Here is a 13,471-nt window from a genome sequence, read left to right as displayed (position 1 = left end):
TGGCTGGAAAATTCAAACGTTTATCAAGTATTCTAAGAGGAATTAAGGTTCTTCTACAACAATAACAAAAGACAAACCTCTGGTTTAGGACTCCCACCACTTATAAAATGAACTTGGAAATTTCCCTACTGGCTCAAATTTCACTTGGGCTACTGTTTTTGTGTTCTCTCATTACGCAGTATGTTAGAAGGTCCGGCAGGAAACAGCCCCCAGGTACAGACCTTATTTGTGCAGAGCTCTGCATACGTCCCTTCAATTCCTCTCTTCTGGGCCCAAGAGGGCATGACTTCTGCGTCGGGCACGACAATGCCCACCAAAAAGGCCTGTGATCCCACCAGAGGAAAACATAGTTATGACAAAAGTTTTTAAAGTGGTTATTTGTGGTCCACCATTAAAACTTATCTTGGTATTCTCAGACTCTACTCTTTTCTAAAAATATGTAAATGCTTATGAAACATTTCCACTAACATATCACACATTCTTGACAGAAATATTCTTGAATATTTCTGATATATTTCCCTAACTTTGTAAAAGATTGATTAATAAAAAATAAGCTTAAAGGAGATTAAAAATCAGTAAGGTTAGTCCTGTATGTACCTTTAATTCTCATGACAAATTTAAATGAGACCATCTTTAGGATACTAATCAACCAACTCTACAATCAAAAACACATACATTTCTAAGTATTTCCAGACCATTTTGAAACTGATTCATTAATATGCTCCTCATTCATTGAGAACACAATTTTAATTTTTAAAGTATTTTCTTAAAAAAATAATAGTCTTTAACTACATAAATCTAATGACAGCCCATGGGCTTCCCAGGGGACACAGTGTCAAAGAATCTGCCTGCCAGTGCAGGAGATGCAAGAGACTCAGGTTCGATCCCTGGGTTGGGAAGATCCCCTGGAGTAGGAAATGGCAACCCACTCCAGTATTTTCGCCTGGGAAATCCCATGGACAGAGGAGCCTTGGAGGGTTACAGTCCACGGGGTTGTAAAGAGTCAGACACGACTAAGCAACTGAGCATGCAATGATAGCAGAGAATATATTCACAGTGATGTTTCTACTTCAGATCTAAATGATACTGAAAAGTAGAATAAATAGAAATTCTCTCCAAATAATTTAATCCTAAACTATATTAGTATACTAGCTTAATACATTAAGTATTAAGCTTAATACATTGTACATTATAATCAGTACAATTACTTGCAATATTGCACCTATTTATCTGTAAAGTTCACTTACATATTTTAAAACCAAAACAGCAGAAACCCTGAATCTTGCTTCACCATATTACCTCAGAATTCCTCTTGGAAGTAGATGAAGCTTAAGTTAAAAGTAGTGGGAATGTACATTACTACTACTTCAAGCAACTTATTTACCTTAATTGCAAATTTATCAAACTATAAGCAATCAAGATTTCTCCCTTAGATAAACATTTTCTCTCCTGATCTTATATGCCAGATAATACCAGTGTCTGATCGGAAATGAATGGTCATCATTTTAAATCAAATACCAGATACTTAGGAAATCATTCCCCAAATTCTCATCAGGCCCGGCACGTGTGGGAAGGCGGGAGCCTGGGGACTCACCTTTAAGCTGTCCCCGTGGACATAGACTTGGGCAACAGGCTCGCTCCGGATGTAGATGTTCTCAATCATCTCGGGTGCAACATATTCTCCCTGAGCAAGTTTAAATATATGCTTCTTCCGATCAATAATTTTAAGAGTACCAGTCTGTGGAGTTGGACAAGCAGCTTCATAAAAAGATGGCATTCCCAAGCTTGAGCCCCTCACTTATTCGTGCCATAGCCCCTCAACCCCCGCCCTGTCCCAGCCTGCATGCCCCACTGGATCTGCTCGTGCACCCAACGTCTCTGCCCTCACAAAGTCACCATGTGGCCAGAGAGGGACAGTGTGTACACAAGTGGGCAGCTCTCAAGCTCTGCTGGGCCGAGTGCCCACTGTCCTCTCCGCTCAGCATGTGCCTCGTTCCCCCTCCCAGCCCTGCCAGCCAGGTGCCCAGCAACAGGTGCCCTCCTCCTCAGAAGGCTCCCCACCTTCCCATCGGGGCTCCTCTCACCAAGGCCCTCACTCCAGCTGTCCCTTTTCTCATCTGCATCTTCAGATTCGCCCCGTGAACCACGCTTAGGCCACCACTCCCAAAGGATGGACTCTCCATCCATCAGCACACAGCACAGCTCTGGTGGAGGCCCCCAGATGGCAGGAGGGGCCCTCTCTCTCCAAGATTTCTGCGGCAGGCAGGCCACCCCTGGGCAGTGAGTGCTTGAGCCCCTGGCTTCCAGGACCCCCACCCACTTCCCTGACTCCCTTACATCTCTTTGAATTTCCGAAGTGAATAGGTTGGTCTCTCTCCTTTGGCTCAACCCTTGAATGCAGCCATGTCCCCACTTCCACTGACAATGTCCGTTGAGGTGACTATCATTTATCTCCTCAGTGGCCACTCCTGCATCTGTCTGAGCTTCCTGCCAGAGCTCTTCACTGAGTTCTAGCCTCAGAACCTCACTATCCTCAAAAGACTAAAAAAAAAACAAACAAACAAAAAACCAGGCTGTTTGCCCTGCACAATGCAGTGTGCCCTAAAGGATGACCCTCCTCAAGCCTGCTCCATTCCCCAAGCCCCAAACCTAGAGATGGCCTTGCCACTGCACTCTCCTGGGACTTCCAGTAGTCAGGCTCACCCGTCCTCACGCATAAATCCTCCTTACAGTCGACTCTTCCTCCCATCAAAACCACTTCCTTATCTAACGTGTGCACACACTCTGGCCCCACTCTATGTGTTCAATTATCAGAACCACAGTAATCTCACCAGAAGAGAAAAACAAGCAGGCCTTGTTTTGCTCAAAATCCAGCCTGGACATCAAGCACTTCCACCACACTGGCTTCTTTGGGCCTCGTGGCACCCCGTGAGTTGGGTGTCATCACCTCCATTTCACAAACGGTGAAGGTGAGGATTAGAGGGGTCAGTCAACTCCTCCAAAGCCATGTAGGTAGGAGGTGAGAGAACCAGGACTTACACCAGGTCTTTCTGGATCAGAAACTTAGAACTTTTTCCCTGACCTATCTAACACTATTTTCCAACATAATAATAATTTTAAAAATTGACTCCCACAGACTGTCTGCCTACTGTGTTGGGCTGTGAGTTCTTGCATGGATCAATTTACTTGCTTCTCACAACACCCTGCAAGGTGGGTGGTTTCATCTGAGTTTTAGGGCATCCGTGGCAGGTGCAGTTTTGTGGGACTTTCCCCCAAGTTCTTCCCCAATTTTGAGGACTCCCCCCTAATACTAAATGAAGTACAGAGCCTTGAAAGGGGCCTATACAGGCAAGGCCTGAAGCCTGGGCTTCATTAGCTGACAGGACAGTCTACCCTCTGCCAGTGTCCAGGGCCCTGCTTGCTTCTCCAGCCTCTCTCCTCCACTGTGGGTCCTCAGCTAGAAGTGCTTGCCTCACGCCCTAGTTTTCCTCAACTTAGTGCCGCTACTACTCCTGCCCTGACTGTCCTTCTGCTCTCCCCTCTCTTGGGACAGGACATACATTCTGAGACTCAGAGCCAGTGGGCACCTGTTCTTCTCTGCCTCTCCCCCAGGTGAGCATGGCCGTCATCTCATGCCCATCACACTAGGTTGGGTAGCATCTAAAGACACCTCTCTTCCCTGAGCAGAGTCCCTGGTTCTGGGTACATGGTGGGGGCACACGCACGTCTGCTGCAGGAGTGAGGGTATCTCCCAGTGAAGTGCACAGTTCCAAGCGGCAAATCGGCTCACCAGCCCCTGGAGGGCTCAACATCACTAACCTGCCCGATAAACTCGACATCTCAGAACATCCACCCAAGGCCTTAGCAATTTCCCAGAGACACAGGAATGGTTTCCTGGGGTAGGCTGCAGCAGGTGGGGGGCTCTTCGTTTCAGGGATGGAGCCTTTTTGTGGTCACAGCTTTCACCTAAGCATATGCTATGTGCCAGGTAGTGTGTTAAGGGCTTTACAGGTACACTGTAATCTCATTTCTTCCTTACAACATGACCACAGAGGTAAGCAGTGTTATTACCCCCATTTTACAAATGATAGACTGAATCACCATAACTGGTTTTAACTAAAAGTTGGGGGCCACAGCTAAAGAATGCCATGTAGCTTACTCTCTTATTCTACAAGGGAGTTAATACGAAGCCACGGGGAGGGATAAAACTTTGTTCAAGGTCACCGGAGTAGCTGCTAGCAGAGACAAAAGAACCCTAGAATCCTCCTGCCCAGCTCCAAGCTTTTCACATCACTCAGTGTCACCTCTCAGCTGGAGGCCAGTGTCCCAGGCCCTGCCTTTCTCAGATCTCCGAGAGCTATGAACCCCTTGTTCCATGTACAATACTTTATCCATCAGATTTCAGAGCACTGTCAGACTTCTTCTAGGAGGCCACTTAAGGGTAGGCAGTGGGCCTCAAACTCCAATTCTATGCTCCCCAAAGATCCCTGTCACCTTCACCAGGAGGATGGAGAAGGAAGCTTTGGGGGCAAGGTAAGAAAGAACCTCCCAATTCCCTGAGGTTTTCTGGAATGACTGATTGTCGGGGTGGACATAAAGACTCCTGCCTCGGGAGTGAACCAGATGACACACACTCCTACCACCAAAATGTGTGGAGGTCCATGGTTCCAACGTACGCACCGGCAGCCATTTCCCGATGTCTCCAGTGTGAAGCCAGCCGTCATCATCCAGGGCTTCCTTTGTCCTCTCTGGGTCTTTCAAGTAACCTTTGAACACATTTGGTCCTCTCACACATATCTGTAGGGACAAGCACCTGGTTTTTCTCAGGACGCAGCATAGGGAACCCTGACAAGAGGCTGTCACGAGGCATGTGTAGAAAAATGTACACTATCCCTCAGGAAATCCACTGAGGAAACCACAGTGGTGGAAAAAAAGGACACGAATGGCCACCGGCATTCTCTCAAGCAGTGACTTCTCTGCTCTGACTCCCCAGGCCTGCCTCTGCCATCCCCTCTTCCTCAGGAACCCAGTGGCCTTCGGTATGTGCTGCTCTGCAGCACTGGATGGTGTCTCCCCGGAGACAGAAGGCTGGCTAATTCTGCCAGAGATGCCTGATGCCCTGCGTCATGACCAGGCACTCAGCATTCCCATCCACTCCCATGGGATCAGCAAGTGCCGGCAGGCTCTATCTACCCCATCTGGCCTATCTCCAAATGGTCACATTTCTGTTTGGACAGATACACAGCCCAGGCCATGCCACTTAAGAAAAAAAAATGGGTTTTAAAAAAAAGTTTAGCAATCCCAAATCTTATTTTAGATCAGCCCAGCCCCATCCTTGGGGGTTGGTTACTTCATAAACAGGAGAGGAAATGCTCAATTTAGTTGGGCTTAAATTAATCAGGAATATGAAATGACTTTACACATAGGGTGAAAGGAAAATAATTCCATTTTTTTTCCCCTTTTACTCCCTACATAATAAAGCATCCACAGACATGAATGGCTAAACACTCAAGTTTACCTCTCCTTCTCCTTTGCTGGTCCAGTAGTTCAGTTCCTCGACATCGACGAGCTTGATATGATTGCAGGGCAGAGGTGCCCCTACGTGTCCTAAAACACCAGAACAAAGGGGCATTGGTCAGCGTTCATTTCAATTTCAGGACTGAAGATGCTCCGTGCCATGTAAAACCCCTCAGGTGGTCACAGTGGGGAATTGTGGATGGAAAGCAACACACCTTTAGACAGGCAAGCACTGATGATAAAGTTTTGGAGCAAGGTGAGGCCAACCAACCCCTGCGGGGCCTTTGTTCTACATCCGTCCAGTTGGACAGACTCACAGGGCCCAGACGGGAGGCTCACACCCACGCCAACCACACAGTCAGGATGTTTTATATTAAGACATTTCCCCATTATTAGATCGTATCTTTTGGTTTTGTTTCAGTTCAGTTCAGTTCAGTTCAGTCGCTTAATCATATCCAACTCTTTGAGACCCCTGGACTGCAGCACTCCAGGCTTCTCTGTCCATCACCAACTCCCGGAACTTACTCAAACTCATGTCCATCGAGTGAGTCGGTGACGCCATCCAACCATCTCATCTTCTGTCATCCCCTTTTCCCACCTTCAATCTTTCCCAGCAACAGGGTCTTTTCTGATGGGTCAGTTCTTCCCATCAGGTAGCCAAAGTATTGGAGTTTCAGCTTCAGCATCAGTCCTTCCAATGAATATTCAGGACTGATTTTCTTGAAGACTGACTGGTTGGATCTCCTTGCAGTCCAAGGGACTCTCAAGAGTCTTCTCCAACACCACATTTCAAAAGGATCAATTCTTTGGTGCTCAGCTTTTTTTATAGTCCAACTCTCACATCCATACATGACTACTTGAAAAACCATAGCTTTGACTAGACAGACCTTTGTTGGCAAATTAATGTCTTTGCTTTTCAATACGCTGTCTAGGTTGGTCATAACTTTTCTTCCAAGGAGCAAGAATCTTTTTATTTCATGGTGGCAGTCACCATCTCCTGAGTTTTCCAAATTTGCTGGCATATTGAGTGCAGCACTTTCACAGCATCATCTTTAAGATTTGGAATAGCTCAGCCGGAATTCCATCACCTCCACTAGCTTTGTTCTTTTGGTTTGAGGATCATAAAATAGTCATTATTGCTTTTTCCCCAGTCACAAAACTGTTGATTAATGTGCATAATAATCATCTACAATTCTCTCTCCCTCACACCTCAAATAAGGCTTTACATTTTCTTGGTCTTCTATATTCCAATCACAAAACTACAACTAAGCTATGTTCTAATAACTGGTTGTTACACAGTTTATTGGCAAAGCAGAGGATTTTTATGCAGGTGCTGGCCAAGGTCCTGAAATAAAGTGAGCCACGAAAACAAAAAGGAGGCTCTGCCACTTTCTCTTTTAAATGAGATGTTGTCAAATCTTTTACAGTATTGTACAAAGACAGCTATCCTCTCATACTCGATAAACTTTCATACGTTTTTATGGTAAGGATGCCTAAAAAAGGAAAAACCTCCAAACCTTCACATGTGATAATGCAGAGGGTATCACAAGAGGGAAGAAAGTGTCCAAAAGGAAGGGTACATATGTAAGCAATCATATAATATGGCATATTATATATAATATGGCATAACAAGAAAAAAGTTAATGAGCCAGGATCTCAGAATACACTCCTTGTAGTAAATCTGCCAGTGGTAGGGAGACCAAAAACTTTGCATACAAGATATACTTCACTCAGCAGGAGTTTAAGGAGATAAAACTCAGAAAACAAAAAAAGTGCTTCTGTACCTCACTTGGCCAAATGTGATTTCAATTTAGAGTCCACCTATCATGTTTCTGCTGACTGCCTCAAGGTGCTCAGAAAATAGTTGCATTACTAAGCATGTTTCTTTCCTATGTACATCATTCCACGATTTCTAGTTATAGTTGAGCAAACTTAAGCATGAAGGGTAGCCCCAGGCTCACAGAGGAAGCTGGTATCTGGAAGGAGTCTTTTGACGAATGTTTTTCATATTCTTCCAGCATTTGGTCTAAATTTGGTGATGGCCAATACATGTACAGGCCAATACCTACTACCTCCTCCTTGTCCTAAAAAATAAGTCTCTTCAGAATGAGGTTGTGGGCAGTAGTTGCCCCTCTCTGAGGTTGCCACTGCCTTCTAGATGTTGCAGTCACAGGAGACCATAGTTCCAAAGAGCCTCTGAAATGGCCCTTCAAGAAATAGCACATTGGCTGCTATAAACGTGCCCCTCCCTCTTAGGTCATATCCAATTTGCAGCCTGCTTCCTTCATTCTAAAATGACTATAGGCTAGACTGTGATATTTAGAAACTATAAAATCCAATATATTGATATTATAGGTATTTTTCTATCTGGAGCTGTATTTTGTGATCTGTTACTTTTCTTTTAAAACATGACTTCTAATTATCTATGGAAGAAATAGGAAAATACACAAAAAAAGCAAGTACAAAAATATGTAACAAAAAAACCAAATCCATAATGCCACAACCCAGACAAAACCACCATCAATGTTTTTTCTTCTATTTCCTAAGTGCCCTTGTAAATATACTCTCCAAGAGGAAGTTTTCGAGCTTGCTGTTCTAACTCGTTCCCACATCTCCAGCCCATCCTACCTGAGGTCCAGTCCCCAGGTGTGGTGAAGGTACATCCCGCCGTGCACTCCGTTTGGCCGTAACCTTCATAAACCTTCAAGCAAAACACAAGAACTGCACTGTAGTGTGCGCCCTCCTGCAGGTAGCTGGCTGCCCTTTGCAGGCAGCTAACCTCCCACTGAGTGTCTGGCTGCTCCTGGCTGGGGACGGTGCCCTGAAACCAGGTAACTCCAGGAGAAGCTGGACACAGATAACAGGCATGGCTTCTCTGCTTGGAAGAAATGCTATTTTCACCAGAGATACTTAGTAGATAAGGTTATGTGGTTTGGGATAAAGGCTTCTATTTTCAACCACTGACTTTATTTTCAGTTTGAATAATACATAGTAAAGACAAACATTTTAAAATCCATTAGAGGTCTTCTTTTGTCTCTGTAAGATATTCCCCTTCAGAGCCCCATGTGCTGGCATGACCAGACCATGTAGGAGAGCTGCCTTTAGGAGAGGTCAGCTCATGTTGCTGTATAACAGGAGGGTCAGTGTAAGAAGCCCATGGCTTCTTTTTCCTTCCTTTTTTTTTTTGTGTGTGGGGTGGGGAGGCTTGCAGGATCTTAGTTCCCTGACCAGGGATCGAAACCAGGATCCCAGCAGTGAAAGCACTGAGTCCTAAACACAGGACTGCCAGGGAAGTCTCAAGAAGCCCACGGCTTCTAAAGCATAAAATTTTAAGCTTGCATATTTATGAAATAGATGTGCCTACTTTACTAAAAACCCACCAGTCACAACTATGTTACTATATAGTCTGCATAAGTCTGGAGAAGGCAATAGCACCCCACTCTAGTACTCTTGCCGGGAAAGTCCCATGGATGGAGGAGCCTGGGAGGCTGCAGTCCATGAGGTCACTAAGAGTCGGACACGACTGAGCAACTTCACTTTCACTTTTCACTTTCATGCATTGGAGAAGGAAATGGCAACCCACTCCAGGGTTCTTGCCTGGAGAATCCCAGGGACGGGGGAGCCTGGTGGGCTGCCATCTATGGGGTCGCACAGAGTCGGACACGACTGAAGCGACTTAGCAGCAGCAGCAGTTTGCATAAGTAGGAACTCAATAAACATTAATTGAATGTTTAAATAAAGGAATGGATTTTTTTTAGCAATGACAAAATCTACCCAGTCAAATAAAAGCACACAAATGAACTTTCATCCCCCTCCCCCACGCTCCTTCTCTGGGCTGGGGGACAGTCTGCAGGCTGGAGAATGCAGAGATGCCAGTACAGGTGTGGGACAGATTCTCCAGCACATTGATGATCCATGTGGTTTTCTCCCAGAGTGGATACACACCTAGGCTTTCTACAATGTCACAAAGCTTTCTTGGCTTTCAGTGACCCTTAGGCTTTTTACATCTTCAAAGCAGGGGCTTTTACCCCACAAAAATCTTGCCCCTAGGATATTTCTCTATACAGAAGAGGGATCAATGGGTTCCCTGCCCTGTCCTAATGTACACCCCACTACCCCCAGTGAAGGCCACAGAAAGGCAATCAATACCTGGCAGCCCAGAGCTGCCCGGAGGAATCCCAGGACTGTTGGTGATGCGGGGGCTGCTCCAGTAACAATCATCCTCACGCACCCACCGAGACTGGCCTGTGGGGAGAGAGAAAAACGTGCCAGAGTCTATGCTGCTGCAGGTGACGTGCAGCTCACCTGGGTCTCACTCAACGAAAACACACCACAGTTGCACCCTAACCTGGACGCTGAGGTTGGGATCAGAGAGGCAGCCTGAAGCTGTACAACCCAAGAGCTGAGGTGAGGAAGGCCCTTCTCCTTCCAAATGAATCAATCCAAATGGCTTTGCAACCCAAGCCACGGTATGGCTGGCTAACTCTTTTATGTATTTTGAGACATAAGCCATTAATCTGTGTGGCATTCTGTAATTTTGATTCTCCCGTTCTTAAAATACACAGCTGTTCCCTCACTCTCTCATTGTTTGCAAGCATCCATGACAATTACTTAGGACAATTTCTTCCCACTTACACCTTAATAGCATGGCCTTTTAGTTCATTTCTAAATCAATGCCATGAGCTATTCACCTGTGCACGGCAGAAGACAATAAATTTTTTAAGCACTTTGTTTCTGTAAGTTGAGCCAAGAGATTTTAAATATTCATTTTCATAGCTAAAAATAGAGTAGAAGGAAAAATGAGTAATGCTCACTCCTCTAATTAACTACAAATTCTTTGTGTGATGCAGAGCTTTACAACTTTAGTGGGGATACAGGAATGAGTAGTTCATATACGGCTTGGTTTGGGAGAAGCTGAAGGGATGGGAAACAGGGAGGGAAAGGAAGATTCTTGGTCATCATGCTAGAGCCTTGTGCTGCTTGGAAAGGCACCGTGACCAAGGTTACAGGGAGGGGGCGAGAGAATCCTCAGGTCCCAGGAGTTCCCTGGTGAGCCCGACTACCCACGGGCAAAGTTGTCCTACTGCCTACAGAGGTCGAGGAACTCACTTTCCAAGAATTCACGCCAAGAATTCTTGCTGGTTGCCTCAGGCAAATATAACACATCTCCAAAGAACGAAAATGAGTCCTTTAAAATTTCAATGGCAGCTTAAGCTTTGATTTCATTGGCAATTAAGTTACTGTTTTATAAGATTACATGCCATGCCACTGGGATAGAACTCTCCAGTTCTTCTATAAGGTCACCCACTGGATACCTGGGTGCCACTCCACCATCACTTGTTCACTTTCTCACCTGAATCTTATGAAAGAAGAGTTCATCCCAGATACTATCATTCCTGATGATTCCACTCCGGACCTCGGCCTGCTTACGCTTTGCTGCAAATTCCAGGAGCCAGCGCTTTAATGGGGTGTCTGCCTGGCTGAAGATCTGAAGAACAGAAGTTGGGAACAGCTGTAAAGACCACATACCCTACCTCGAGACATACTCTCAGGAAGAAAGCTCAGACTGGTCAGCAGAGAAGCCACACTATTTTTGCCCCTGCACGTGAAAGTATTAATTACTTAGTCATGTCCGCCTCTTTGTGACCCTGTGGACTGTAGCCCACCAGGCTCCTCTATCCATGGAATTCTCCAGGCAAGAATACTGGAGTGGGTTGCCATTCCCTTCTCCAGGGGATCTTCACAACCCAGGGATGAACACATGTCTCCCGCATTGCAGGCAGACACTTTACCAACTGAGCCTCCAGAGAAGCAGGAGCTTCACTAAATGTGTGACATCCAGTTGAAGGTTAACACTACCAAGGCCCAGGCACACAGCTGAGAAAGAAGCTTCCTTCCCCTCAAAATCTCCCAACCAGGGTTTTGGACAGCAGGAAGCAAACAGAAGAGCGGGTGGGAGTCAGGAAATACGAGAGGAGGCGACTTTCAGGACCTGGGGCTGGAGGTGTAGAAAGTCTGCCTGGGGCTCCAGCCTCCATCCGAACAAGCAGAGACTCCCCGCGAGGCTCACCTTGTCGTACATGCGGTTCAGCAGCCGGGGGACCACTGGGAAGATGGTGGGGTGCAGGGCCTTCATGTCATCTGAGAGGAGGCGGATGTCTCCCTGGAAGAAGCCAACGCGCCCTCCGTGGCAGTAGACGACGGACTGGCGGAAGAGGACACGAAGAAAGGAGTCCCTCAGGGCGGTCACTCCTGGGAGCAGTCCAGAGCTGTCCAAAGCTCTGCCCCATACGGAGGCACCTGTGACCCCCAAAGCCAGCTCTGGCTGCTGCCATAGGACACTGAAGAAAGCCATTCGAGGTGACATATCGCCCTCCACAGCTCCCCACTCCCCGCTAAGTCCCACTCAGACATGAAGCGAAGCAGGAGACAGGGTGGAATCCTGAGCCTTTGGGGGATGCCAGCGCAGCCACACTCACTGGTGGCTGCCCCTTCGTGCTCACTCCCAGAGCCTGGACAGCGGCCTCAGTCCCTGAGCTGTACTACCTCATCAGTGTGTCTGCTCCAGATCTCAGAATGCCTGCGCGCTTCCCCAGGACAACTCAGGAACTCTGGAAGGCTATGCAGTGCCCACGAGTACTGGGGATGCTGCTGATGTTGTTGGCCAAGGGAGGCCAAGGTGGAGCCTGGCTGGTTGCTAATGGGACTAGGAACATGCCAAGGGCTCCTTTCTTTCGTATTCATAGCAATTATGTAAGGGAGACAGAATTCTTATCAGTTTGACAGAGGAGGAATGCAAAGGCCTCAGAGGTAAAGGGATTTGCTCAGAGTCACAAGTGATAATTGCTGGTGCTGGAATCCAGGTCTGAAACGCTGGAAAGCCCTCCCTAGTAGACCAGATCTCCCCCAAGGCCAAATGGCAGAGGCTTAGGAGATAATGCTTCTGCTGCACCCAGAAGTAGGGCAAAGGCTAACAGAGTTTTGCCAAAAGAACACACTGGTCACAGCAAACACCCTCTTCCAACAACACAAGAGACAACTCTACACATGGACATCACCAGATGGTCAATATCAAAATCAGACAGATTATATTTCTTGCAGCCAAAGATGGAGAAGCTCTATACAGTCAACAAAAACAAGACTGGGTGCTGACTGTGGCTCAGACCATGAACTCCTTATTGCAAAATTCAGACTTAAATTGAAGAAAATAAGGAAAACCACTAGACCATTCAGGTAAGACCTAAATCAAATCCCTTACAATTATACAGTAGAAGTGACAAATAGATTCAAGGGATTGGATCTGATAGACAAAGTGCCTGAAGAATTATAGATGGAGGTTCATAACATTGTACAGGAGGCAGTGATCAAGACCATTCCCAAGGAAAAGAAATACAAAAAGGCAAAATGGTTGTATGCAGAGGCCTTACAAATAGCTGAGAAAAGAAGAGAAGCTAAAAGCAAAGGAGAAAAGGAAAGTTATACCCATTTGAATGCAGATTTCCAAAGAATAGCAAGGAGAATAAGAAAGCCCTCCTCAGAGATCAATGCAAAGAAATAGAAGAAAACAATAGAATGGGAAAGACTAGAGATCTCTTCAAGAAAATTAGAGATACCAAGGGAACATTTCGCACAAAGATGGGCACAATAAAGGACGAAATGGTATGGACCTAACAGAAGCAGAAGATATTAAGAAGAGGTGGCAAGAATACACAGAAGAACTATATAAAAAAGATATTCATGACCCAGATAACCATGATTGTGTGATGACTCACCTAGAGCCAGACATTCTGGAATGCAAACTCAAGTGGGCCTTAGGAAGCATCACTATGAACAAAATTAGCGGAGGTGATGGAATTCCAGTTAGGCTATTTCAAATCCTAAAAGATGATGCTGTTAAAGTGCTGGATTCAATACACTAGCAAATTTGGAAAACTCAGCAGTGGCCACAGGACTA

At 46.0% G+C, this 13,471-nt stretch overlaps 1 protein-coding gene across 9 annotated transcripts in view; it reads right to left on the bottom strand.

Moving 5' to 3' along the window:
* Positions 1 to 13,471, bottom strand: part of ACSL6 (acyl-CoA synthetase long chain family member 6) — a 63,218-nt gene that overhangs the window by 9,078 nt on the left and 40,669 nt on the right. For 6 of the 9 annotated variants that reach the window (XM_059887992.1, XM_059887988.1, XM_059887990.1 and 3 more), the window contains 9 exons: positions 11,588 to 11,722; positions 10,871 to 11,005; positions 9,667 to 9,762; positions 8,146 to 8,218; positions 5,519 to 5,607; positions 4,681 to 4,797; positions 2,338 to 2,541; positions 1,595 to 1,738; positions 222 to 323 (listed from right to left, as the gene is read on the bottom strand). In XM_059887992.1, the coding sequence (XP_059743975.1) occupies positions 222 to 323; positions 1,595 to 1,738; positions 2,338 to 2,541; positions 4,681 to 4,797; positions 5,519 to 5,607; positions 8,146 to 8,218; positions 9,667 to 9,762; positions 10,871 to 11,005; positions 11,588 to 11,722 (1,095 nt within the window). 9 annotated transcript variants of the gene reach the window in all.

Source organism: Bos taurus, chromosome 7 (genome assembly GCF_002263795.3).
Source record: "Bos taurus isolate L1 Dominette 01449 registration number 42190680 breed Hereford chromosome 7, ARS-UCD2.0, whole genome shotgun sequence".
NCBI lineage: Eukaryota > Metazoa > Chordata > Mammalia > Artiodactyla > Bovidae > Bos > Bos taurus.
Note: the sequence above shows the minus strand (reverse complement) of the source record. Positions and strands in the feature narration are given on the sequence as shown.